This window comes from Sciurus vulgaris, assembly GCF_902686455.1.
Source record: "Sciurus vulgaris genome assembly, chromosome: 3".
Lineage (NCBI taxonomy): Eukaryota > Metazoa > Chordata > Mammalia > Rodentia > Sciuridae > Sciurus > Sciurus vulgaris.
The window spans coordinates 53,457,917-53,485,372 of record NC_136463.1 but is presented as its reverse complement, the minus strand read 5'-3'; the positions used below and the strand labels follow the sequence as shown (position 1 = coordinate 53,485,372).

Here is a 27,456-nt window from a genome sequence, read left to right as displayed (position 1 = left end):
CGGCCAGTCCGGGGTCAACTGTACCAACCGCTCTAACTGTCCCCTCCCTGCCCTGGTCCGAGGTGTGGCCCACCAGGGGCGCCTGCAAGGGAGCGAACCCGGTGGCTTCCAGAAGATGTGCTCGAGTCTTAGGGTGGGGACGGAGGCCGGGACGTGGCACCGTGGGCCAGGGCGCTGGTGGCGCAAGGAGTGGCTCAGTCGGAGGTGGCAGCAGCGCGCCTTGCCCTCCCTCTCCACCTTTCTCAAAATTCTTTCACCTGTGAGGTGTTATTGGGCGCCTGGTTGGATTTTGATCTCCCAGCGCCTCTTTCCTGCTGGGGGCGAGAGCGGGATCAGCCCACGTTGGCCTCAGATTGGCATTCCGGTGACTCCCCGCCCCAAACTGCTAATCTCCCCCCTTGGAGTTCTGCAAAGTGTCACCAACCGGTTCAGGTTGCTTGTGTTTGCTTCCTTTTTTTCTGGTAAGCGACGAAGTAACCCTTTAAGTTTTGCCAAGAAAGTGAAGGTTCTTTCACTAATGATTATTACATTCCTGTAGCGCCTTCACGCATTTCACCACATTTGTTATCTGTTTTGAAACCTGATGTTGTGACGGTTGCTGTTACTGCCATTTGCTGGATGGGGAAATTGAGCCCAGGTTGGGGGCAAGTAAGTGATTTATACTTGGTTTCAGCCGACTGGTGAGAGATGCAGATTGAATCAGAGTTTACATATCTAGGCTTTGGGTTCTGAGTTTCTTTTTGTGGTATTTTTATAACCTTTTCAGCTAGAAGGCAAGGCAGAAAAATTTTACTTGCCAAAGATATACCAAAACCTAACAGATGATTTATTCAACTATTTTTGGGCAGAATTACCTAAATAAGAACTATTCAGTTATGAGAAAAAAAAAAAAAATCGTACTCTGAAGCGTATTCATGGATGGCTGGTTATTTTGCCTGATAAATTGCTTTCAGTGCACTTAAAAAGAGATAGGGTTATGACTTTGCTAAATCCTGAAGTTGATGGGGCAAAATGCATCGTTAAGTCATAGGTTAGAGAAACAAAGGGACAGTGAGTGAATGGTATCTATTCAGAACTATTATTAAAATTATTATTACTTAAAATTGGAGCATGCAAGGAACAACAATAACAACAAATAATCTTTTTTGTTGTTAGAGATTGACCTGATTCAAACAGAAGTAGCTAAGTCGTCTGAACCTGTAACTTTTTTTGACTTTTTAAAAATTAAATAAGTTGAAGTTGGTTAAAGGAGCATTTGAAATACATAGAAGCCTTAATTAAAACTTAAATCTTGCTTTAATGACGTCTGCAAAACTTTTTTCATTTTAAACCATGCTAAAATAAATTTGATTACTCAAGCTTAAAATTGCTTCTTATGTAACCAAAAGGGACACCTTATAAAATGATTGACTTTGAAAAGTTAACAATTCTGTAAATGTCACCTTTGGGAGAAGTAAAAGAATTTTAGTAAACTGTTGTGTATTATCTACGGGGGTGGTGTGTGTGTGTTCCCAAAAGAACTCTTCACTTTACAGTTGTTAACAAGAACACTGTATCATATAAAATAGATTTTCTTACTATTGTACAAAGAGTAATTTCCTTGTAAATAAGGCATTTTGGACAGGCTATTTTAAACCCAAGTGGGTTGTCTGTTAGGTATCTGAAGGTCATATAGGGTATAATAATGCCTGATGTCAAAATTGTAATTTTGAGACTCATATTTCAAACCTGTGAGAGACACAGAATTAAGGGAAGATTGGGGGAACCAGAGAATATCTAATTATCTGCCTTCATTTCAGTGTCAGAAAATTATCGGTGGTACTGTTTGAGTAATTTTTCAGCAGTGTTTTTTTTTTTTTTTTTTTATATTGGCTAACTTTCTGTACCCTTAATATCTCCAATTACATAGTTTCAAATGACAGTGAACATATCCTCCCAATGTAACTTGAGGCAGACTGAACACACCGTCTTTACCGCCCCTGAAAACAGTCTTGTGAATATCTGCAGTGGTAGCACATTTTTGTTTTTGTAAAGAATCTTATATTTGAAAGGGTAAGTCTGATGAATAAAATTAGAGTCAAGCAGAATTGTACTAGTTATAAAGCAGTAAATAAGAGGTATGACCATGGAACTTTTTGCTTAGTTCTTAGTCTGGCTCATAAAGGCTATTCCAAAAGAACTTTTAGAAATATTTTTAGTAATGATAGTATCACTGGAATATGAGTGTAGCTCCCTGAAATAATTAATATTAAGGAATCATTTGCATGTTTTAAATTCTGAAACCTGTTTACTTTGTGGTTAAACTTCAAAGGTCCACTACTGAACCACCAGTTTTTATTTATTTATTTTTTTATAATTTAGTGAATATGCTGTGTTTACTGTGTGCCAGGAGTATTACAAGTACTTTACAAATGTTAACCCATTTAATCTTCATAACAACGTCATTTTAGTGATTACCCCCATTTTACAGGTGAGGAAATGGGGCACTGAGTAGTTGAGTAACTAGCCTAAGGTCACCCACCTAGTGAGTAGAGGAGCCTGATTTCAAACGCAGGCAGCTTGGCTTCAGGGTTTAGTCTCTTAACCACTATGCTATGCTGCTCCCATGACTTATCATTGGTTAAACATTTTTAATTGGTTTGTTCTGGAAAAGATGATGGTTATTTTAGTAGTAAGATATCTGGCACAGGTTATAATATAGTTCAAAGGGCCAAGAAGCAAGTTATGAAAGTAGCCTGTTCTTAAAAAAGATTGTGGTCAACATTAAGCTCACATGAGATTCAGAAAGAAAATTAAGCATATATGAAGTAAAAGCTTATAATAATTTTGCTGGAATTATTTGACACCAAAGTAGTTGGACAAAGGGGATATAAGAGCTAAACCTAGATTCTCAAGAACTTCCAAGCAAATGACTATTTTAAAACCTGTGCCATCAGGGAACATAGGGTTAGAAAAGTTGATAGTTGTGTTAAGAATATGTCCGTGTTCAAGAAAAAAAGCCAGAAACAAGTGGATACTTTATAGGACTGGACCCAGAGGTATAAACAGTGCTGTGTCCCCCAGGGATCAATACTTAGCTAAACCTTCTTCAAAGCAGTAACTGCCAGTAGGTTCTCCTATATATACATGGGTGGAAAACAACCAAAAACCCCTCCCCAATTGAAATGTTTGCAGTTGGTATTTGAAAAACATTTGTAGATGAAAACAATCCTGATCTTATTTGTCAAAAGATTGGTTCCACGTTCAAATATAGTACATTCAAATAAATGTTAGATGCCGAAGCAGGCATCAGGCAGTCATGAGAAACTTCCATAAGGACACTGGTTCATGGACCACAAAGTCAGCAGTATCATCAAGTGCTGTATAATAACAAAGAGTACTGAAAATTCAAAAGAAAATTGTCCTGCCAGTGAATAAAATGTTGAATGCTGAAGTAGCACTATTCATTTAGCTCTACACAGCTTATATGTGATCTAAGGGTAATCTGAATATGACAGTGAGAAATATTTAAGGACTAAGGTAACTACCTCATGATTATAGTCTTAAAAACAAGAAATATTCACTTTGAGAAGACCAACACTGAGAGGTATTATCAGAGCTTACAAAAATGAGAAATGGTATAAAAAGGAGAATACAAACTTGTTTGCCAAGACTTTGAGCCTTAAAATAGCAAGTTAAGAAACTTACAACAAATTCAAGACCAAAAATTGGAAAGTTGTTATTGATTATTAAGTTATGGGACTTATTGCCGTTGCTTAAAGTAATATAAAATAATTTACAAATTTAGATTTGAAATTCTTAAGATTATATAAGGATCAGGACTTTCTTATGTTGCCTTTTTTCCCCACCCCTGAGGTTTTCAGTTGTTCTTTTTATAATAGCAGAGTAATATGCCTTCATCACAATCACAGATTTACCAGTTTCTCAGGCATGTTGTCTGTTCTATGGGATTCTCCATTTTTCTCCGAACCAATCCTGTTTGAGCTGTTTTCTGGGCCTGATGGACCAGGCTTCATCTTGGGACTTCTCTACATTGCAGTCCTGGGTTGGAGCCCCTGTGTGCTATACCCTATGCTGACCAGGTCAGGTTTTTCTCCCATGCCCTCCACTTTTTTTTTTTAACTAGCTCAGGACGTGTGTGTGTGTGTGTGTGTGTTTGTGTCTGTGTGTCTCTGTCTGTCTGGGGAGGGTAATCATCCTGAGTTCTTCTATGAGAAAAAATTTCTGCTTCCTGAATTCTCTTTCCTCTCAGTTTCAGTAGGTTCTAGGATTTTCTTGTTCATGCTACTGTGTTTTTCCATTTGTCTGGTGGTTCTCTATTATCCATTTATCTTTAAGATTATAGAGCTGGGTCATGATCGAAGCCACTGGTATGCAGTAGTTTCCCCAAGGTTCTCCCTGATAAGTTCTATCAGCTCCTTCTTTGATGTGGGACCTACATAAGTGACTGAATGTAACTTGGCATGCATCAGACTGATAATTTTATACAACTGAGAATGATAGGTTTTCTATTCTTGAGTTAATACATGGTGGTACATTGTGAGGTAGAAATAAACTAGTCATAAGTCTTTGCTTACTCTGTCCCTGAAGGAGGAATACAGATATTAATAAAGGAATGTGGTTTGAAAGGAAAGTGGGAATAATGAAAGAGAGATTATAAGTCAATTCAAGTAATATTTATTGAACTTCTGGGTTTCATGTTTCTGGTGATGTGGAGGAATTTATAAACAAGGCGGGACCTGCCATCAAGGAACTAAAGAGACTTAACCTTTCATTCCTCTTTCAACCATGTCTTGTGGAAGGCAGAGTTGGTGGTAGCTGAACATTGCTTCCTAAGTCGTCCCTGGTCTTCATAACATTTTGCAAAACTATGATTTATTGGATTGTGTACTAGAAACTGAACATTAGAATTGCTCATTGATACACAGTTGCCAGAGTTCAAATGGTAGCATATATTCAAAATCAGGAACCAGTGCCCCTGAGCTTATAATCAGCTGCTGTTTTTTTTTTTTTTTTTTTAAATTGGGTACACTTTTTAAAAAATTTGTTTTAATTAGTTATTCATGACAGTAGAATGCATTTTGACACATCATACGTAAATGGAGTATAACTTCTCATTCTTCTGGTTGTGCATGATGCAGAGTTAGACAGATGGAGAGTTAAAATAGGTTCCTCCCTTCAAGGAAACTTAGACAACGACTCTGAGGAGTTATTGAACCAGTGCCTCATGTGTGCTCGGCAGGTGCTCTACCACTGAGCTACAGCCCCAATCCCTGAAGTTCTATATTCTTATCTGTGACTGAGTTCTTGCCGTATCTTCACAAGTGGATTGTGTTAAATGAATTTCAGGTTCTCTACATCTCCAGGGGTTTACTAATTTAATATTAAAGCTGGTTTTGAGTTCTTGATGCCCAGTATGTGTTAGGTTGAATCAGTTATGGTTTAATGATGATGCCTTTGAGTACTTTTGGGTCTTTTGAAATAGAACTACCTTTTGCTGCTGGATGGACCTTGTCCTCCGTCATATCTTACTGCAAATTAATTATAAATAAGATTACCTTCTACATTTGAGAAGGTGAAGTGGGATTTGGGAACTTTGATGAAGGGACAGGATTATAAAATTAGTATTATTGATTTATCATTGTACATACTTGAAGATAAGTCATCTAGTATAGTCTAAATTCTCTTTAGATGAAAAAACTGAGGCCTAAGAGATCACACTGTTTTTAAGTAATTTAGTGGCAAAATTGGATTCTTAGAACCCATACTCAACAGAACTCAGCCCTGTGGGGTTAACATTTTAAAGTGCTGCCATACTGTAATGGTACCTGCAATAGTAGAATAGCACAGACAAATGTGTCCTAGTATAGAAATGATCTCATTAGAGGAGGGTGTGTTTGGTCAGTATTTATCCAGTGCACAACAATATCTGACACATAGTAGGTATTCAGTTAATCTTTGAAAGTTTTAGGTGCTTTCTCTGAGCAGGGCCCTAGGCTTAGAGCCCTGAAAGGAATACAAGAAGTGTTAAGGATCCATCTCTTTCAAAGAACTTATAGACTGATTTAAGATAATCGGTAACTTAAGATAATTGTGAGATTATCTAACAGATGTGGAGGTAATAATAAATGGTGTGATCAGGCAAGACTTGATTAAGAAATAAAAATTTGCAATAGACCTCAAATGAATTAAGCCAAACATATAAAGTTAAATTATTCTTCTATTCCATTAAAAAACATACTCTTAACCTCTTTGGTGTACTCACGCTGAAGTTGGAGATCTGTATTCTTTTTTTGTTCGTTTGTTTGTTTTCAGTATTTGGGTCATTTTGCAATTTGTCTTTTTTTAAAAAATATTTTTTAGTTGTAGATGGACACAATACCTGTATTTTATTTATTTTTTTTATGTGGTGTTGAGGATTGAACCAGTGCCTCATGTGTGCTAGGCAGGTGCTCTACCACTGAGCTACAACCCCAATCCCTGGAGTTCTATATTCTTATCTGTGACTGAGTTCTTGCCATATCTTCACAAGTGGATTGTGTTAAATGAATTTCAAGTTCTCTACATCTCCAGGGGTTTACTAATTTAATATTAAAGCTGGTTTTGAGTTTTTGATGCCCAGTATGTGTTAGGTTGAATCAGTTATGGTTTAATTCAGTAAATATTGAATATCTACTTTTGTGTTGGCATTGTGCTGGGACAGAAATAAATATGGACAATGCACGATGCACAGCCTAAAATGAGCCATAAAGCTGTTAGCAAATACACTGCTATCATTGAAAGTAGGTGTGTAGAATAGAGGCAGCTCAGAGCACAGGAGATTTTAATGCTCTTTGGGTGAGGGCAAGAAAAGTCTTTCTGGAAAAGATGACAGCTGGATTTTAAGAAAAAAATAGGAGCTTTCCAAATGCAAGGAATGGAGACCCATTTCAGGTAGAGAATACACCCAGACCTGAAATAGCATGGTGTGGTAAGACAATTTTGAACAGCAGTGCTGAAATATAAAGTGGAATGCTTAGGGAGGAGGTTGTAGGAAACCCTAGGCATGATTCTAGAGTGGACCTAACTTTTTTGGTATTCCATCTGGCCTGACATGAATTGAGAGTTCCCAAAGCAAGGTTAACTTTTAAATAGATTCTCCCCTCCCCGCAATGTTTTGGGAGAAGAACCAAGACAATGATAATTGAAGTTGGAAGAAGCTTTGGACTTAAAATATAATTAATAGGGGACTGGGGATGTAGTTCAGTGGTAGAGTACTTGCCTAGCAAGTGTGAGACCCTGGGTTCAATCCCCAGCATGGGGGGAAAAAAGATAATAGGAAGGTTTTAGAAATTTGATAGTAGTTAATTATTACCTGATAATCTGATAGTGTCACGTGGCATAAAATGCTCCAGGCAAGTGTTTTGATGCAGTTGTACAACAGGAAAGGGCAGGGCATGCAGTAGCAGCATCTCTGACCTTGTGTTTGTTTCTGTGATTCCTAGACCCTGCTGACCATAAACCAACTGCTGGAACTTGTGTGTAGGATGGGGCCAAGTAACCCAGAACCCAGTGCCACAATTGAAAGTACCTCATTGACTTTGCACCAAAGAACTTTGTTGATCTTGTCTCCTGTCATGACCTCATCACAATATTGGTTGTCCCTGATCAGGGCAGCAATGTGGGGCATGTACTTGAGTAATATGAATGATTTAACTGCTCCTAGTATATTTCATATTTAACTGCAAAATGCTACAAATTTTGTGTTATCCCAGATTTTATACTTTTACATAGATTCCTGTGTTCTCTCTTTAACTTGTAACAGTTTGTCTTTAATATTTCATAGGCTTTCTTGATCATGGATGGTGAAGATATACCAGATTTTTCAAGTTTAAAGGAAGAAACTGCTTATTGGAAGGAACTTTCCTTGAAGTATAAACAAAGGTAAAGTTGAAAAGTGCAACTAAAATTAGGGGAGGACATTTGGAATATGCAGTCTAGTTTGTACATTTTTTTAAAAACATGAATCTAAATTTAGAGTATAAGACTTAAGTATGTGATTCTAGAAATAGCCATAACATTTCTTGTATTTTCATAGTATAAAAATGCCATAAATTTTTATATTATTCTAGTTATTAAAAATAGGAAAAGAGTATCATATATGATTTTATGACTTATGATGGGTTGCCACCAGTTATACTTATTAGACTGGGCTGTCTTGGACCTGCTCTGTGTGTATCGTTTGCTCATTTGGAGATTCTTACATTCTGCTTCTTTTCAGGCATGCATTATTAGTGTTTGGAGACAGGCAAACTTTGAGGTGGAAGGGATGAGCTTCAGGGCTATGGAGTATTTTATAAAATTTCAGTTATTTAGTTGGATAAACTTATGGAAAATAACTTTTCAGCACCAAAATTTGTCTACAATAGCTTTTTTTCCTAATTGGAATCTTTCCAAAGTATTTATATGTTTTCCTAGTTTGGTTAACAGAATTTACTAAGTCTTATCAAACCTTATTGTGCTTTCACTGGTATCACTGGGGCCAGTTACTCTATTATGCCTGTAAAGGTCAGGGGCCCTTTACCATTTTTTGTGTTGCAAATGCCTTTGAAGCTTATCAATCTCTTCTCAGAATGGTCTTAAATGCATAAAATTAAATAATAGAAATACAGCAGAAACTAATTATATCAAAAACAGTCATCTAAATATTAAACTAATTTGTGGTATAGTAATGTGTTACTGCATTAGTAAAAAAGATCTGAGGGGATAATAACTACGTAATTTTGAATTAGTGGTGAGAATAAATGGTATTTAGAGATATCTGGGGTTAGGGACATGACTCTGTGGTAGAGTGCTTACCTAGTATATGTGAGACCCTGGGTTTAGTCCCACCACTGCAAAAAAGAAAGAGAAGTTATCTATAACAACTCTATTGTGATGTGAGAATGTTTGTGATTTCTACTGATAGAATTCAAGATAATGCCCAATTTTAGTTACTTTAGTATAAAAAAAAGATGCCTTCCCTACCCCTTTCACTTAAGTCCTGTGGAGGAAAAAAGCTAATGTTATTAACCCATGTAGAATTTTTATAAATATTGTAATCATTGATTTGTGAGTCTTTCGGGGGTTTATAACTCATTTTCATTGAGCTCAGAATATGTAGATAAGAAATACAGAACAGATTGTCTTTATTGTTTAGCATTTTTTATGAGAACATTAATTTTCAGGCAAAAATTATTGAATTAATATATAATTATCTTCATTATGATCCTGTAGTTCCTACTATTACTCATCTTTCCTGCTTTATTTCTCATTAGCTTCCAGGAAGCTCGTGATGAGCTAGTTGAATTCCAAGAGGGAAGCAGAGAATTAGAAGCAGAGTTGGAGGCACAGTTAGTACAGGCTGAACAAAGAAACAGAGACCTGCAAGCTGATAACCAAAGACTGAAATATGAAGTGGAGGCGTTAAAGGTAATTGTGGCAGGAGAAGCAATTGTCTGATGTACTGGGTTTTATTAGAATGAGAAGTATATTTTTCAAGTGCTATTTAAGAGAAACAGGCAACAAAAATAGAAAAAAAAAAAAAAAAGGCTTAAAGCAAAAATTTAGAATAAAATATTTTCTTTTCATGGAACCAAGGGAAGGTTGTTCAGTGTTTAGAAGTTCACTTAGAAACTTAATGGCTCTCAGTTTTCTAGTTGTAATGTTCCTGGTTATATTAGAGTTCCTATAGTTTTCAAAAGTTGTCTGATTACTTGACAGATTGTTTGCCTCATTGTACAGTACTTTAAAATTTTATATGAAATGTGCATTTATTTCATTATTGTTCATAGCCCCTTCATTTTGGATCTTGTGTTAAAATTTCCCTTCTGAACAGGAATTTTCAGGAGTAAAAAGGTTAATTCCTTTCTCTGCTCTTCTCCACCTGTCATAGCTAAATGCTTAGCAGTATTCGTGTAGGAAGTGGGTGGTTTGGGAATGGTGGGGAGGCAGGCAAGGGGTAGGGAATTTAGATTCTGATGGCATTCTGCTTCTCTGTTTGCACTGGTTTGCATTCAGCTTGAAAACAGTTTCCTTCCTAAGTCTGGGAATGTTGAGGCCAAGGTTTCATTATTTTACTTCTTTTCAGAGAGATCATTATTAGATTCATTTTTGAGAGGAGAGTGATTAAATTTTATTTGATTTGAAACACTTGGATGGATGTATCATTTACTTATTTTTAAAATACTGTAAAAAGAGTACAGTCAACAGATTGTGAGTGATTCCTTGCCCCCCCCAACTTGAGTTACATTCTTTATTAAAGAAGACTATATATTAATGACACATCCTTTCTTCTCTATACCTGTATCAGGAAAAACTAGAACATCAATATGCACAGAGCTACAAGCAGGTCTCAGTATTAGAAGATGATTTAAGTCAGACCCGGGCCATTAAAGAGCAGTTGCATAAATATGTGAGAGAGCTGGAACAGGCCAATGATGACCTGGAGCGAGCAAAGAGGTAAATGAAGATGTGTGTTTTGTGAGAATGACCAAAGTTGGCAATCTGTATCATTAGGCTCACCCTCTCACCTAGATCTTAGTCTCAGAGCATTTCCTTTTGGGTATATTGTTGGATTTGAAGGCACAAGTGTTGTCTTCCCAGACGACAGGCTTCCAAGCTTTTTTAAAATAAATTTTTCCTTTTTATTTCTCCATGCACTGTGTTGGTCCTTCTGATTTTTTTCAAGACATGTCTCATGCATTCTGCCATTTTACCTCTGTATTAATACTACATGCTTTCTGTGGGTTCTCATGTTTTATACCGAATTTTGCAGTTATTTCATAGTGGATCTGTCTTTGCATTTATGGTCCTTTTCATTCTCTTCTGTTTGAATGCTGACTAGTGACTTTGTGCTGAACAACCTATGGTGGCTTGCTATTACTATCGCCAATTTTTCATGCCTCTGTAATTAGTTATTTCTTAACCTTTCCAGACCTAATTCTTGTTACTTTACAATTACTGTCTGATATTATTTAATATTTATTAAGTGGCTCTTAAGTGATCAAAGTAATGCTAGGATTGAGGAATAACAGCTAAGCTAGTGACTACCCTTGGGGCTAACAGGTAACAACATTCACTGTGACTTTTTACTATAGTAAAAAGTGTATAGGCTGCTCTGGGGCACAGAGGTGGGGGCAGCCAGAGCACCTGTGGGAACCAGGAAAGCCTTTGCAGATGTTGGAGTTGAGTCTGTAAGAAGAAAGAGAAGTTAAACAGGTGAAGGGACAGATTCAAAGGCAGAGAGGTAGGAATGTGCTTGAGGTTTTACTAGTTCACTTTGAGGTGTCTGGAGACAACTTTGCTGAACGAGATAGAGTGGTTAAATGGGATTAAGGCTAGGTTGTGAAGAACTGTGTATGTTTGAGAGTCACTTTATAGGCAACAGGGAGCTCTTTAAAGTTTTGTTTTGTTTTTTTCTTTTCAAACAAAGGAGTAATATCAGATTTTGAGAGGATAATACTGAGGAATTGAAAGTTGGGGAGGAAGCACAAAAGTCATTAAAGAGTAATCCAGATGATGAAAATTAAGGCAGAAGACTGGAGAAGTTTAGGGAAAAAGATTAAAAAGGAAATAATCTAAGAGACATTTTGGCAGTTGACAGGAATGGAATGGTTAAAATTGTGGATGACCTTGAGTTCTAACCTGAGATTAGGGAATTTTATTTCTGTAGCAGAAAGCATGGGTGGGAGGGGCTCAGATTAGGTGTGTGTTAATGTTTGTTAAATGGGTTGAGATCATTCTCTTTGAACTGGGCCAGACTGGCTAGGTCAGGAATGGTACTGAGATAAACTGTTTCTTTTTGTAACAGCTATTTGTACAAGTTGTTTATTTAATTCATGGACACTGTTTTTTTAAGGGCAACAATAGTTTCACTGGAAGACTTTGAACAAAGGCTAAATCAGGCCATTGAACGAAATGCATTTTTAGAAAGTGAACTGGATGAAAAGGAATCTTTGCTGGTTTCTGTACAGAGGTTAAAGGATGAAGCAAGAGGTAAGATTTATAATTTAGAGGATATTTATCCATTACTTTGCTGTCCTTAAGTCAGAGTAAGCTCAGGGATCAACCTCCTTTTATTTTCTATTTAATTATATGTGTGTGTGTGTGTGTGTGTGTGTGTGTGTGTGTGTGTGTGTGTGTATTTTTTTTGTTTGTTTGTTTTGGGGGGGTGGTTGGTGCTGATGGTTGAGCCTAGGGCTTCACTTAGGTACTCTATGGCAGAGCTACATGTACCCTAGCCCTCACCTTCTTTTAAGTTGCCCTATGAATGCTTTTAATCTATTAATTTACTCAATATCTATGTCATTAATGCTAAGAGGTAGGTATTTCCCCTATTTTATAGATGAGAAGACTGAGGCATAGAGAACTTGAGTTTTTTCCAAGGTAGTATAGCTCGTCAGGATTCAGATCCTGGTCTGTTTTTCAAAGCTTTATTACCATTGTGCATATATTGCTTGGTTTGTTTGTTTTTTTTTCTTATTACTGTTTTGTTTTTTGGTACTGGGGATTGAACTCAGGGGCACTTAACCACTGATCTACATCCCAGCCCATTTTTATATTTTATTTTGAGACAGGGTTTCACTGAGTTGCTTAGGATCTCACTAATTTGCTGAGGCTGACTTTGATCCTCCTGCCTCAGCCTCCTGAACCGCTGGGATTATAGTTATGCACCACGGCACCTGGTTTCCTTACTAATGCTACCTAAATAATTTTGTTATGCACATAGCACTATATATGTATGTACTGTTGTATATATATTATACAAATAGTTAATATATATTTTCCTCAAAATAGTTTCCTCTTTCTGCTTTTCTCCTCTGAAGCATAGTGAATGCAGAGTATCTTGAAGAAGATAAAAATCTCACCAATCCTTTTATTTGGAGGGAGTCCACTAAGAGTTTGGCATATTTCTTACTGTTCTTTTCTTTGACTTGCATATCTCTGTTTTTTCCCTTTATATAATTCCTGTCACCTGTCTTCCATGCCCCAAGACAATCAGATACATACAAGTGTTTTTTTTTTTTTTTTTTTTCACTCCCCAACATTTGCCTCGAACAGAGAATCCTACATAGGGAATTCTATATCTGTATCATTGAGAAATCATATAAAATAGATTTTTAAAAATGTTATACACTATTCTATTGTAGTTATGTTTTAAGGAGTTCTTTATTGGTGGCTATTTTTTTTTTTTTTTCCACTGTAAGTTGTGCTATGACTGGAATTCTCAGATGTAACATTTAGGAGTATCTTTGATTTCCTAAAAAGAAATTCTTGTAAGTGGCCAAGGAAATGAAGGTTTTAATGGTCATAATATACAAAGCTCTCTTTTTACATAAGTTGGTACCTTTTTGCTCCCCCTAGCAGTGACTAAGGGGGTCCTTCTCACATTGTTTATCAACATCATTAATAATAAAAATACATTTAAAATTACTTAAAAATCAATCTATTTGAAGGTTGAAAATTGCTTTTTCTTTTTTTGGTACTGGGCTTTGAATCTAGGGGTGCTTAACCACTGAGCTACTTCCCAGCCCTTTTTTATTTTTTATTTTTTTTGAGATAGGGTTTCTATAAGTTTTCTGAGCCTGACCTTGAATTTGGAATCCTCTTGCCTTAGCTACCAAATTCCTGGGATTATAGGCATGTGCTACCATTTCTGGCCCCAGCCTTTTTGAATTTATTTTTAGACAGAGTGTTGCTGATTTGTCTTGCTAAGTTGTTGAGGCTGGCCTTGAATTTGCCATCCTTCTGCCTGTGCCTCAGGAGTCACTGGGATTATAGACATGTGCTACTGGGTCTGGCTTTTCATTGCTGCTTTTTTTTTTTTTTTTTTTTTTTTTTTTTTGGTGGAGGGAGGTACCCAAGGATGCTTAACCACTGAGCCACATGCCTGCATCCCCAGCCCTTTTTATTTTTTGAGACAGGGTCTCACTAGTTGCTTAGGGTCTTGCTAAGTTGCTGAGGCTGGCTTTGAATTTTTGAACCTCCTGCTTCGGTCTCCAGAGCCGCTGGGATTAACTCTTGTTTTAGTTAGCTTTTTCATCACTGTGACCAAAAGACCTGACAAAAACAGCATAGAGGAGAAAACATTTATTTAGGGTTTCAGAGGTTTCCACAGAGGCGCTGACTCTGTAGCCCTGGGCCTGAGGTGAGGTGGAACATCATGGCAGTAGAGCATGGTGGAGGAAAGTACCTCAGGACATGGCCACCAGGAAGCAGAGAGCCGTGCTCACCAGCGATAAAATATGACCCCCAAAGGCATGTCCCTGGTGACCTATCTGCTCCATTCATAACCTACCTGCCTATAGTTACTTCCCAGTTAATCTGGCTTAATGTACTGATTAGATTAAGGCTCTCATAACCCAATCATTTCACCTCTAAACTTTCTTGCACTATCTCACACATGAGTTTTTGGAGGATTCCTCACATCTAAACCATAACAACTCTTTTATAGGTTGTGTGTTTTTTTGTGTGTGTGTGTGTGCCTTCCCCCTCCCGATGTATTCATCTGCAGAGTTTCCTGTAATTTATATGATGTATAAAATATTAACTTTATATCTTATTTACTTACAATTGTGGTAAAAAAATAACATTACATTTAACATCTTAGTCATTTTTAAGAGCATAGTTCAGTAGTGTTAGGTATTCTCACATTATTGAGTAATAGATCTCTGGAACTTTTTTATCTTGGAAAACTGAAACTGTGTAAACCATTAAAGAGCAGCTCTGTGTTCCTCCCCAACCCCTGGGACCATAGTTCTACTTTCTGTTTCTATGAGTTGACTACTTTAAACACTTCACAGAAGTATAATTATACAATGTTTGCCTTTTTGTGATTGACCTTTTTTCACTTAGCATAGTATCCTAAGGTTTAGCTATGTTATTAATGTCACAGTTTCCTTCTTTTTAAATAATAATATTCTGTTACATGTATCCATTTTATTCATTCATCCATGGATGGACATTTGGTTTTCTTACACCTCTTGGCTATTATGATTAATAATGTTAGGAGCACAGGTGTGCATATTATATCTCTGTGATCCTGTTTTGAATTCTTTTGGATCCCAGGATTGGGATAAGTTTGCATCCTTTTTTAACATAGGCAAATATTCTGTAGGTTCGTTGTGTAACTGGAAAAGAGAACATTAATTTTGGGTTAAAAATTCAATATTTGAAAGAAAAAAACTTTGAATATTTTTTCTAAAACAAAATTTCATAATGATAATTAAAAAACCATTTAAAATTATAAAACTGCACTTCATTGATTTTGCAATAATATCTATACTCCATCATTTCAAAATGAAAGCAAATGAGTTGGTAAAGAATATTTATTTTTGTGTCATATAGTATACTATGAGTTCTATTTTGGAACCTGCCCTATTTCTTTTTGCATTTGGGCATAGTGACTGTTCTTTGAGGTTAGAGTATTTTTAAATTCTAAGAGATCATTCAAATCTTAGAGTTGTCATTTTTATTTCCCTTAAAGTGGAAGTTGTTAAATAAGAATTTCATTTCTGAGAAACAGTACTTGAGGAAGAAGGTCTTTATGACACTGCAGGTATGACTTTGCTTGGTGTATTTGCTCCCTCTAGTGAGCATTCTGCCTTTGTTTGCAACATTTTGCAGATTTAAGGCAAGAACTAGCAGTTCGGGAAAGACAACAGGAAGTGACCCGAAAGTCGGCTCCCAGTTCTCCCACGTTGGACTGTGAGAAGATGGATTCTGCTGTCCAGGCTTCACTTTCCTTGCCAGCCACTCCTGTTGGCAAAGGAACGGAAAACAGTTTTCCTTCACCGAAAGGTTTGTGCTGTTTTTTCTCTTTGAGACTGTGTTAGATTATCAACTGAGGAGGATTTGTTGATGAAACAGGAATTGCTAAGGCTAAAGCAGTAATTGCAGTTTTTTTTTTTTTTTTTTTTTTGGTACCGGGGATTGAACTCAGGGGCACTTGACCACTGAGCCACATCCCCAGCACTATTTTTTGTATTTGTTTTTAGAGAGTGTTTCTGAGTTGCTTAGCACTTTGCTTTTTGCTGAGGCTGGCTTTGAACTTGCCATCCTCCTGCCTCAGCCTCCTGAGCTGGCCACAGAGCCCAACCAGTAATTGCAGTTTGAAAGTTGGTTTAATGAAGTGCTTTATGAAGCAGAGGAAGGTTTTCCTAACCCACTTCTATGTAGAAAACAAGGAGATGATGGCTGCATTTAAGACAGGAGCAACTTAATAAATTGAGGTTTTAAAAAGTGAAGGGTTTAGAAAGAAAGTTTACTTTTTGGTTGAAGAGGTAGAACATAATCATGCAGGTGGTTTTTTTTTTTTTTTTTTTTTTTTTTTTGGGCTGGGGATGGAATCCAGGGCCTTGCTCATACTAGATAAGTACTTTACCTCTGAACCAGCTCCATGCAGAAAAATTAAAAACACAGAGAAGAAAAAAAGAAAAACCATCTATAATCTTAACAACTTAAAGACAATTATCTTGAGAATTTTCAGTTTTCCTACTGTGTGCTTGTATGTGTTTATGCACATCTCCTTGTCACACTCAAGTTTTGGAATCACACTTAAGTACAGTTTTACTTTTTGCTTTTCTACTTCTCAATATTATGTAAAACTAGGGACTTTTATACACAGCTATACAAAATCTTTGAGTTAACATTCAGATGCATTTAAGACTAGTTTGAATAGATATGCCCATTCTGTTAACATGATGGCAAAAAGCAATCCGGAGAAGGAGAAAAACCATTCAGTAGTCACTAGATAGAACCTTAGTAGGGAATTCCAAATCTCTCGATTCAGATTTGTTTAGTTTTTGCAGCTCATATCTTGGCAATTTCCACTCTTCCATTCTGCTTTCATTCCAAACTGAAGCAGTCTTTCCTCCCATTCTTTTTAAAGGATAGGACTTTAACTTTCAGAGTGAAAGAAGGAGGTTTGCTCTCTGGGCAATTAGTACTGTAAACTCTGTATCTGGGCTGCTTAATAATGTAACCCCCAGCTGCATGTAACTTTAAATTTATATTGACTAAAATGAAATGACATATAAATTAAGTTTTTAAGTTGCACTAACCACATTTCAAGTGATCAAATTGTCTTAGGCTTATTATGAGATGAAATTAGGTAAGTGAAAATGCTATGTAGTCATATGGCAGTAGTTACTAATTATACTAGTATGTTCCAAGTTTGCTGCTGAGGATATAGCAGACACTGTATAGTTTATAGCTGTCATCAAAAGTTCTCACTGTCAGATACTTGTGTATATGAAGACTTCACAGTTACTGAACTCTTGAGAATTAACAAAGTTTTGCTTTTATTGCTGTTAATTAGAATTGTACAGATAAGTTCTGAAAATTCTTTGGTTGTTCACTAATCAGAATAGTTGAAAGCTTCAGTTGGGTGAGACCTAAAGACAGTGCACATTCTTTTATAGCCCATTAGAATTTTTATTCAGGGTCCTGGGGAGTTAGCAGGACATAGAGCCTGCCTTGACACAGAATTAGATGTCAACCCTAAGGCAGCATTGACAAATAGACATTTTTAATTTTTATTTTTAATATTTAACTACAGAATATGATTTTTTTATTGGTTCTTTTTATAGATATTTTTAGATTGGCACCTTCTAGTGAAAGTCCTAACAGGATCTTTAAAATTAAGAAGATGATGATGTAGTTGTTTTGGAATAGTAAATGTGGAAGAATGATCAAGAAAAGTTTGAAATAAGCTAATAGCAAGAAGGGGCTTTGCCTTCTGAGATACCAAAAATATGTATTTTTAAAGTTTTTTTTAAAAATGTTTTTAGTTGTAGATGGACGAATACCTTTATTTTATTTATTTATTATGTGGTGCTGAGGATTGAACCTAGTGCATCACACATGCTAGGTGGGTACTCTACCACTGAGCCACAATCCCAGCCCCCTGCAAAATACATTTTAACATTATATTAATTAAATTACTTCTACATGTATGAAAACATTACATGATACTCCATTAATGTATACAATTTTATGTATCAGTTAAAATGAATAACACCTCTAGTGGCATAGACTTAAATAATTCAGTGGAACTGAAATATATTTAAATGTTAAGGAATTCAGTCTATAGTTATGGTCTTATTTCAGATGAGATATCTTAACCTAAATGGTATTAGGACAATTGGCTATCCATTTGAAGGGAAAGATTTAGATATGTCATAGGCAACCATAAATTACAGGTGCATTGAATGATCTAGGCTTTTTTTCCCTCTTCCGTATGCTGGAGATGTACTCTACCACTGAGACATACTCTTAGCTCTTAAATGATCTAAATATTAAGAAGATTTAGAAAACTTCTAAGGGAAAATATGGGGAACATTTTTTAAATAACTGAGATGGGGAAGCCAAAGGTCTGTCCTGTCCCTGGCCAAAACACAAAGTTTAAAACATAAATGTAACACTGAGCGATAAATGTATGTAAGAGAAAGGGTTAGTTTGAAATAGTATTATTGATTTTGCTTGGAGTGTGTACTCCTTTGTAATATCAGCAACAAAACCCAAATGTAAAGGGAACTGCTAATGTCATCACTCTCTTTTTCTCTAGCTATACCAAATGGTTTTGGAACCAGTCCACTAACTCCTTCTGCTAGGATATCAGCACTAAACATCGTGGGGGATCTCTTACGGAAAGTGGGGGTAAGCATTCAATTATTTATCACTAGGTGTTGCCACTGCCCAGGTAGAATTGAGTTGTTTCTTAATTAGAAGTGAGGGAGGAATAAAAGGATACTTACCTGTGGTAAAAAAACTGTAACAAAGCAAAGGCATCCAGTGATTAAAAGAGACCAGTGTAGACGAACACCTGCAGTGTTGGGCTTTTGGTGCCTCTGCAGAAGGGCCTGAGCTTTGAGGTTACCACTTGGGTGGTGTTCTAGTTCCCCATTGCTGTGTTTATAGCATGGCATCTCTGTCTTTGTTTAAAATACTTACTCTGAGACCTGTGACTGTCTCTGACCACACTCTAATCCTATTCTTTGCCCCTGTTTTCCATTCTCCTGGTCATTCCCTCATCTTTTATTTTGTGGAATGTTTGGCTTGTGGCATTACTACTCTTTGACTCCATCTAAATGCTCTTGGGCCACCTTAACTTTAGTCCCTTCTCCTTAGCTCTAACCTTGTATTCCATAACAGTTTGTTTCTTGAAATAATAAACTAGTTTTTCTGCTTATTCCGTTGTGTGTGTGTGTGTGTTTTGAGAAGGAGTCTTGCTATGTTGCTCAGGTAGGCCTTAAGTTCCAGGACTCAAAAGTGATCCTCCTGCTTTAATCTTCCCAGTAGCTGCTACAATGCCTGGGTTGTAGTGCTACAATGCCTGGGTTCTTATTCAGTTTAATGCCTAGTATTTGACCTTACTCAGGAGTACTACTTTATTTATGTATCGTTGTATTTGTCTTTATCAGCCATCCCTTGCTTTTGTTTCCTTCCTACTCCTCTGTGATGACACAGTTCACTTACTCTGTGACTGTTGACTTCTTGATCTCTTTGGCCATAAAGGACCTGCAATCTGGAACAACTGAACAGTTGGATTACTGCAAGCTGTTAAAGGATCATATGGATTGATGTCATTACTATAATGTTACTATTTCTAGCATTAGTTTCCTTTCTCATTTTCCTCAGTGGCTTTTACTTTTCACTTTCAGTAACCAACTCTTACAACTTCTACCATTCATACCACCCCTTCACTTATTTTTGTGTATAAAATTTTCTGAAAAAATTAGAAGTTGCATTATACTTTAAAGAAGAGTTGGGAGACCAAGACATGATGTCCTATGTTTGCCTTTTCTGGCTCAAAAACCAGATTATTTTCAAACTGATTTTCTCTCATTTTAAAGTTATTACAATAAAAAATAATGTACATGAATCATTCATTAGTACATAGATTAATCTTTTTTAAAAAATATTGTTTTAGTTGTAGATGGACACAGTACCTTTATTTGATTTGTTTATTTTTATATGGTACAGAGGATCATACTTAGTACCTCACACATGCTAGGCAAGCGTTCTATCACTGAGCTACAACCTGAGCCCTAGATAAACCTTTCTTTATTCCCAAGATGACCATGTTTTTTTTTTTTTTTTTTCCTATTAAAAAAATTTTTTTTTAGTTTTATTTTTACCGATTCCTTTTTGATTTATTGTACACAAATGGGGTACAACTTTTCATTTCTATGGTTGTACACAGTGTAGTTTCACACCATTCATACATGTTTCACATCATACATGTACATAGTGTAATAATGTCTATCTCAGTTCACTATCTTTCCTTCCCCCATCCCTCCCACCCCATTTCCCTATACATAATCCAAAGTTCCTCTGTTCTTCTCTTATCACCCCCACCCCGTCCCCCCACACTTATGTAAGGATGACCACGTTTTAACTCTACTTTTCATAAGTTTTGTTTGCCCTTATAACTTAAATTGATGTGTATGCCTTCATCTTGATTTAATCAACTTGAAGCAAACAACAAAAAAAAAATTTAATCTACCTCCTCCCAATTTTATGTTATTTTCTGTTCTTTTTATAACTTAATTTTATTTTATATATATATTTTTGATGGTGCTGGAGTTTAAACCCAGGGTGTCACACATAGTAAGCGCATGTTGTACCACTGAGATACATCCTCAACCCTAAATAACTTTCTTAAGCCTCTGTTTCTGAACTGCTAGAGTCTATCTCAACTCCCTAATCTCTCCTTCTCTCTACCCTACTGCTCCTTCTTGAGCTCTTTGTTGGTTCTGAAAATTGAAAATTAGTCAAATAGACTTTACATTCTGATGCCCATGTATGATATTTACTGCATAATCATAGAGGAGGAACTGGGCTCCTTATATCTGTACAGTAAACAGATGTTTCAGACATTTTGTTTTTTGTTTATTTAAAATCATAGCATATATGTAGCCTAGCTGATTTGTATGCCTTTTTATTTTCCTAGCATTTGGAATTATTCTTCTTGTGGTTGAAGGAACATATCTTTCTTTGTGATATCTCTTTATCTTCCAGCCTCTCATTCACACTCTGCTGAATGTCCTGACTTCTAGGGCTGTTGTGCCACTGTCACCCTAGACTTTTTCTCCATCATACTCTTGATTAGTTCTACCTGCCACTTGAATCCCTGTTATTTTTCTTTGTTCCTTTGTTAGCATTTTTGTTTTGCTTTGTTATTTTAAGTAATTTATACAGAAGTGGTGATGAAAGTGTAATTTGGAGTCCTTACATGGTTTACCCATTTAGCCAACAGTCTGTCTTCTAAGATGTCACCAAACTTTGATGTGCAGTTTTCCCCTAGTCCCTGAGTGCTTTCATGCATATTTTATTTTGTGCCTTCCCCACTCTTGCAGGATAACAGTCCATTCCTGTTATCCATTATCTCTTCGCAGAGAAAATCAAGGCCATCTGATTTAAACTTACTTGATTTCTTCTCCAACCTTCTATTATTTAACTCCTATTATTCTGTAGTCATTCTTCCTTTTTGTCTCAGTGGTAGAAGTATCGGATTACAGCCAGTGGCTAGTATTCTCCATTTGTGCTTTGGATTCTTTCCTTTCAACCTTCTTATCTTTATTTCTCCATATGTAATATTTATGTATTCCATGATATATGTTATACATATATACTTTATGTGTAATGTTTATGTATCACTTATTACTTTTTTTGGTGCTAGTTATTGAACCCAGGGCATTGTGCATGCTAAGCACATATCCTACCACTGAGCTGCACTCTTAGCCCCTTACATAATTTTTTTTTAATCTTTAAAAGCAAAAATAAAAGTAGCTTTTCTTTCCTTTTACTCTGCATCTCTCATTAGCCATCACCCTTCTCTCTTCCCTTTACAGCCAAGCCTTTTGAAAGCCTGTCTATGTTTATTGTTAGCATTTTGACCACGCACATAGTCCCTAGACATTCTGGTCTGGGCTCTGTTCCCTGCTCAGCTCACTAAAACTGCACACTGGTGATCTCAGTACTGTCAAATCCAGTGTGTGCTGTTCTAATTTTGTTTGAAACATTCAATGCTGACCTGCTTTTTTTTTCTCCCTGAAATGTCCTCTTTCCTCTGCTTCCCTGATGTCATTTAATGGCTGCTCACACCTTTCTGCCCAGTCTTCTTAGTCATCTTGTTGGGTCTTTACCTGCCTTTTCTGGTTTTGCTGAGTTCCAGCCTTGATTTTCTGATCTTATAACTCACAATCATGAATTCATCTACCACTGGGTGAATCATAGCCTCTAGATCATCCTTTTCCCTTGAAAAGACCCAGTGCTTTACATTTGTGTGTGTCACTGATGCTTCAAACAAAACTTGTGCCTGCCATATGACAGATGTTCAGAAAATAATTTGAATGAATGGACAAGTGTCTGCACTGAATAGAATTCATGACTTTCAATGTCTATTGGGGATATATGTATTTATAAGTGAGTAAATGATTTTCACTCAGCTTATCCTACAAGGTCATTACCTCTCTTCTTTCTGTCATTATTTTACTGGCTCATTATCCTTTTTGTCATAGGAAGGAGGGAGAAGAAAAAGAATTTTCAGTCTGTTTTTATTGCTGATTCCCTAAGCAGTCTTATTGAAATTTTAGGGGTAGGACATCCAAATGGATTCTCAAATATGTTAGCTTCAGATTTAATTTATCTGTGTGTTTCTACTCTTTTAGTGTAATGGATGACAGGAATGGATTGTATGTTTTGTCCCCCCCTTTGTTTTTTGGCCGTGGATTATGTTTTCCTTTTTGGGGAGTGGTATTTGATTTGGTCAGAGTGTTGATGGGAAGGAGGGGGTTGGTGATGTCTACATGTGTGGAAATAGATAAGAAACTGAAATTCTCATCATGTAGTCTGTTGGTAAAGCCTGGCACTTGCTATGTGTTATGACAGGTGCAAAGTAAAAATACTCAATTTAGAGTATTTTTACTAAAGGGCCAGTATCATTTTCAGATGAATTATTAAATTATAGATAAAGAGTATCAGTTAAACATTTTATAGTGTGCTCTCAGGAATAAAATGACTTTTAATTTCCTGTGAAAATATTGTAAATGCTTGTATCCATTCTGATGCATTAGAAAAAAACTAGACAGAAGAACCTATAAAAACAATTGGCTGCATTAAAAACATTCTCAAGTTATGTTTTTGGATTCTTTATGATGCTTGCTTCCAACACACACAAACCCCAGTATCACCCCAACCAGTAGAGATAATGGATGGGGTCAGGAGACCTAGAATCTGTCTGTACCTACTGTGCCACATTTTTCTTAGTTGTCAGGTGGAATTGTGTCTTTATCCTTCAGTAAGACTGACAGGCATAAACACTCAGGTCTTTAGAAAGGGAGTCAGCATAAACATTTCCTCTTTCTGTTAGAAAGTCAATCAGTCATGGCTTAACCAAACCACCATTATCAACCAGGAGAGTAAAGGCTGAACCTTGAAATAGATATGGTTTGAAATGCAAATTTTTCTTTGCAGCTCCTGTTTTGACAACCAAATCATTCTTTCTTCCTTTCTTAGGCTTTAGAATCCAAATTAGCAGCTTGCAGGAATTTTGCAAAGGACCAAGCATCACGAAAATCCTATATTTCAGGGAATGTTAACTGTGGGGTGATGAATAGCAACGGCACAAAATTCTCTCGATCAGGGCACACGTCTTTCTTTGACAAAGGGTAAGTCCTAGATTTTTTAAGTGAACAGTTTTGGAGTAGTAATGTTGCAGAAAAAGTCAATAGATTATTAAGTCTTGAGAAGGTAAACTCAGTTTGATAAACCCAAAGCCTATTCTCATTCAAATCCTGGAGGACAGAAATCTGTTGTCATCGTCTGGTCCCTGTGGAGTGTGTTGCCCCAGGTACCTGAAGTCTGCAGCTTTTGTCCTGGGAGCAGACTCTTGAAGGCAACAGTGCTGGGCTCAGGCAATTCTGTAGGGCTATGCTGTGATCCCAGTTCTCCAGGTTTTACAGCCTAGGAGACTTGCTCAGCAAATCTTTTTTAAGGGTTGAAGCAAACACTGCAGTTATGTATGTCCAAATTTTTAAGCAAACCCTTTATCTGAAAAATTTAGAAAAAATATAAAACCCTGAAGTATTTAGACACTGGGTCAAATTCAGTTTAGAAGACACAACTTCTGTATGCAGAGGAGATTTTTTTTTTAGAGGATTTTAGAAAAAACTGTCATAAGATTGAAACAGTGGTATATTCTTAATAAAAAAATTCAGTTGGTATATAAGTTTGTGAAATTAAAAGTACTATTTTCTGCTACACGGTTTATTGTATTCCTTAGAGTTATTCTTAGGCATGTAAAATCATATTTTTATGCATCTGCTATAAACTTTTTGCAACGCACACAGGATTATACTTTAATTGTTGCTCTGTAACATTTCTATCATGACTTACATTGCCTGTCTTTCCACGTCATTACATATTATTCTACCTGATTTTTTTTTTTTTTTTTTTTTTAACATTGCATGACTGTTTTTCTATTCTGAGCATGCCTTAATATAGGAAACTAGTTAGGGCCTGTGGCCTAGAGATGCTGACCATGTTACTTTAGGTAGTTGTTACTGTAATATACAGCTGAGACATTCTATGATCCCTTGCCATTGTCTCTGCTTTGAGTCCTGAAAATGATTCTTCCATGTTTGTTTTCTTTTTTTTGATGAAATGCAGGTACAACTCTAGAAATTTTCACAATTTCTTAGAGCTTATGTTTTCTGCTAGTCTCAATAATTATAGAATGTTTACAGAAGACCAATTTGATACATAATCCACTTTTAAAAGGATCTTATTTTCCATCTTTACTATCCCTAGCAGTGTTCTGTTTCATCTCTGGTGCCTTAAGAGAATTCTGCCCTGAAGTACACACATTTCATTAAGTTTATTTTAGAATGTATTAAAATCACATTCTAAAATATCAATATATAAATCAGAACTTTTTTCTACTTTTGCAGTTTCTTTGGTGGGGTAAGTATAAAATTAATTTTTCCTTAGGCTTAGGAATTTCAGGAACACTTGGTGAGTTACTCCTGTGTTTATACTGTAAGGGTACATGGTGTGTGTGTGTGTGTGTGTGTGTGTGTGTGTGTGTGTGTGTGTGTGTGATATACACACACACACACACACACACACATTTCACATTAGAGTAGCCATTTTCCTCAAATAATATGGAGAAAGTTTTTTAAGGGAAGTCTTCAAGTGTGTTGGAAATGAGGTCTAATTATTTTCTCCTGCAATTTCTAATTACCTCCAGTAGTGTAGTTATTAATCTTTATCTAGAAGCACATTTCTTGGTGGGCCTCAGTTATCTTGTGACATGAGAATAGGAATGAACCAGAACTGGTTTGGTTGGTCAGGTGCCTTTGTGTTTGGAGTACTTCAGGATGGTCACAACAGGGAGGGAGGAATAACACTATCTGTTCAGGCTCACTGCTCCTGCCTTCCATTTGCCTTCTGTCACAGAGCAGAGATTGCCCAGAGATGAACCTATTCTTGGGGAAATTTGGGGATCCAATGTAAGCTAAAAGTTAGAGTGGCCTTGGGCTCTCTGCCTGAGCCCCTGCCTCCAGGGAGCTGGCTAGATGCAGTGTAGGCATTATTTCCTGGACTGAACTAGGAAAGGGGCTTCCCAATAGAACTGATTCCAGGTGGTTCTTGGTTTTGGTTTTAAATTGTATGAATTTTATATTGTATTATTTCTACCAAGAGAGACTATGCTTTTGTGGGTTGGCCCTTGCTCAAGTGTTGGGCTTATTTGACAAGTGAATTGTGTATGTACTGCAGTACTAACCGACTGTTGCTTGAGTGATCTTCATCTGGTGGCCATATTCCCTGAAGATAGCTTTTCTGTGGGTTTGCTATTTTTTCACTTCCTTAATGCTTTGCTTTGATTCTGGCTTCCTTCTGGTTGCCTAACTATTTTTTTTTTGTACTGGGGATTGAACCCGGGGACACTTAATCACTGAGCCACATCCCCAGCCCTTTTTTGTATTTTATTTAGAGACAGGGTCTCACTGAGTTGCTTAAGGCCTTACTAAGCAACTGATGAGGCTGGCTTTGAACTTTTGATCCTCCTGCCTCAGCCTCAGGCTGCCTAGCTTTTTATCTCTGGTCTTCTGCTGACCTTATCTACGCATAAAAACCAAGGTGGTAAGCACCAGCAGCAAAAGGAAAGGAGGGGGATATCTCAATTCCCAGATCCATTATTAAATCTAGCAGAATTAAAAAAAAAAAAAAGGGAAACCAATCTTTATAGAATTGAGAAGTATGGTTTGTCGTTTCATCATGTGAAACGTTTTAAAAAGCCCTGGGCTCTAGAATTTGCCTGTCCCGCTCCTTGTCCTTGAGGAGGTCGTAGTGGTCATTGTAACTCACTAGTACAACTTGAGACCTGTAGGAGGGTTATTTTGGGGAGGAGTTGTCAGTAGGTTTGTGTGGAGGTGAGTGTACAGGGTCACCCCACCTTCTTACCCCTTGCAGCAGATGCAAAGAGGCCTTACCACAGGAAACCATCCCTAAACTGGGTGCATTGCTTTACAGGAGCAAGAAGTGTTTTGTAAATTCCTGTTGAGGATTTTTTGGAATCAGGATTTTAACTAGTCAGGAATCTCTCTGCCAGTTCTCGAAATGCTGGCTGCTGTGCCTTTTTGTACTGGTTCCCCTCACCAATGATAGTCCTTCATGTCCCCATCTAAAAGGGTACACATTTTGTACGTGGTATAGTAAGTTGAATTTCCTCTAAAACTTTTTTCTCCGTAAGTCTGATTTAGTTTCTTATATATCACTTACTCTGTATTTGCAAACCAGACTCTTTTCTTTTGGGCTTTGTATAGGTGGGCATAGACTAATTTTAGGGCACAATGTGAAAATAGTATTTGCACTACTATTTAATGTTTTTTCCTTTTTTTTTATTAGGCAAGAAAAAGTCATATTTCCCACGTTGTTCATGGGTAACTGAATTTGTTTGCTGTGCTCTTTCCTTCCTTCTTAATCATGGTGTGTGGTGGAAGATACATTAACAAACTGGTTTTACTAACTGCTTGGGGCTGATTTAGCTCTAACTGACTTACAGCCCATGAGTGAGCTTTCAAGATCTTGTTTAACTTGACTATATACTATTGCTCCATTATTAGTAGCTCAGCCGTATGAAATAAAAACTTCAGTGGATGGGCATGGTGGCCTATTCCTGTAGTTCCAGCTACTGTGGGAGGCTGAGGCAGGAGGATTGCTTGAGTCTAGCAGTTTGAGGTGAGCCTGGGCAACATGATGAGACCTTGTCTCAACAAGACAAACCATCAGTGTAGTGGTCCTGGGTGGTTATGATAGCATGCCTGGTGATACTCACCATGTCAGGCAGGTTGCTGGGATGATGATATCAGAGTCCATGGTGAGGGTTGAGTGTCACTGTCAGGCCCTGGGATCACGTTTGACTCTCTT

General features: G+C 36.9%; 1 protein-coding gene across 6 annotated transcripts in view; it reads left to right on the top strand.

Moving 5' to 3' along the window:
- The window catches only part of NDEL1 (nudE neurodevelopment protein 1 like 1), a 54,476-nt gene that overhangs the window by 22,107 nt on the left and 4,913 nt on the right, over positions 1-27,456 (top strand). For 3 of the 6 annotated variants that reach the window (XM_079133074.1, XM_079133073.1, XM_079133076.1), the window contains exons 2-8: positions 7,826-7,923; positions 9,297-9,450; positions 10,331-10,479; positions 11,879-12,015; positions 15,646-15,819; positions 18,587-18,678; positions 23,542-23,693. In XM_079133074.1, the coding sequence (XP_078989200.1) occupies positions 7,838-7,923; positions 9,297-9,450; positions 10,331-10,479; positions 11,879-12,015; positions 15,646-15,819; positions 18,587-18,678; positions 23,542-23,693 (944 nt within the window). In that variant the 5' untranslated portion in view covers positions 7,826-7,837. Of the gene's footprint in view, positions 1-3,761; positions 4,083-7,825; positions 7,924-9,296; positions 9,451-10,330; positions 10,480-11,878; positions 12,016-15,645; positions 15,820-18,586; positions 18,679-23,541; positions 23,694-26,934; positions 26,970-27,456 lie in introns of those variants that run through there. The other 3 variants (XM_079133077.1, XM_079133075.1, XM_079133078.1) reach the window with 3 other exon arrangements.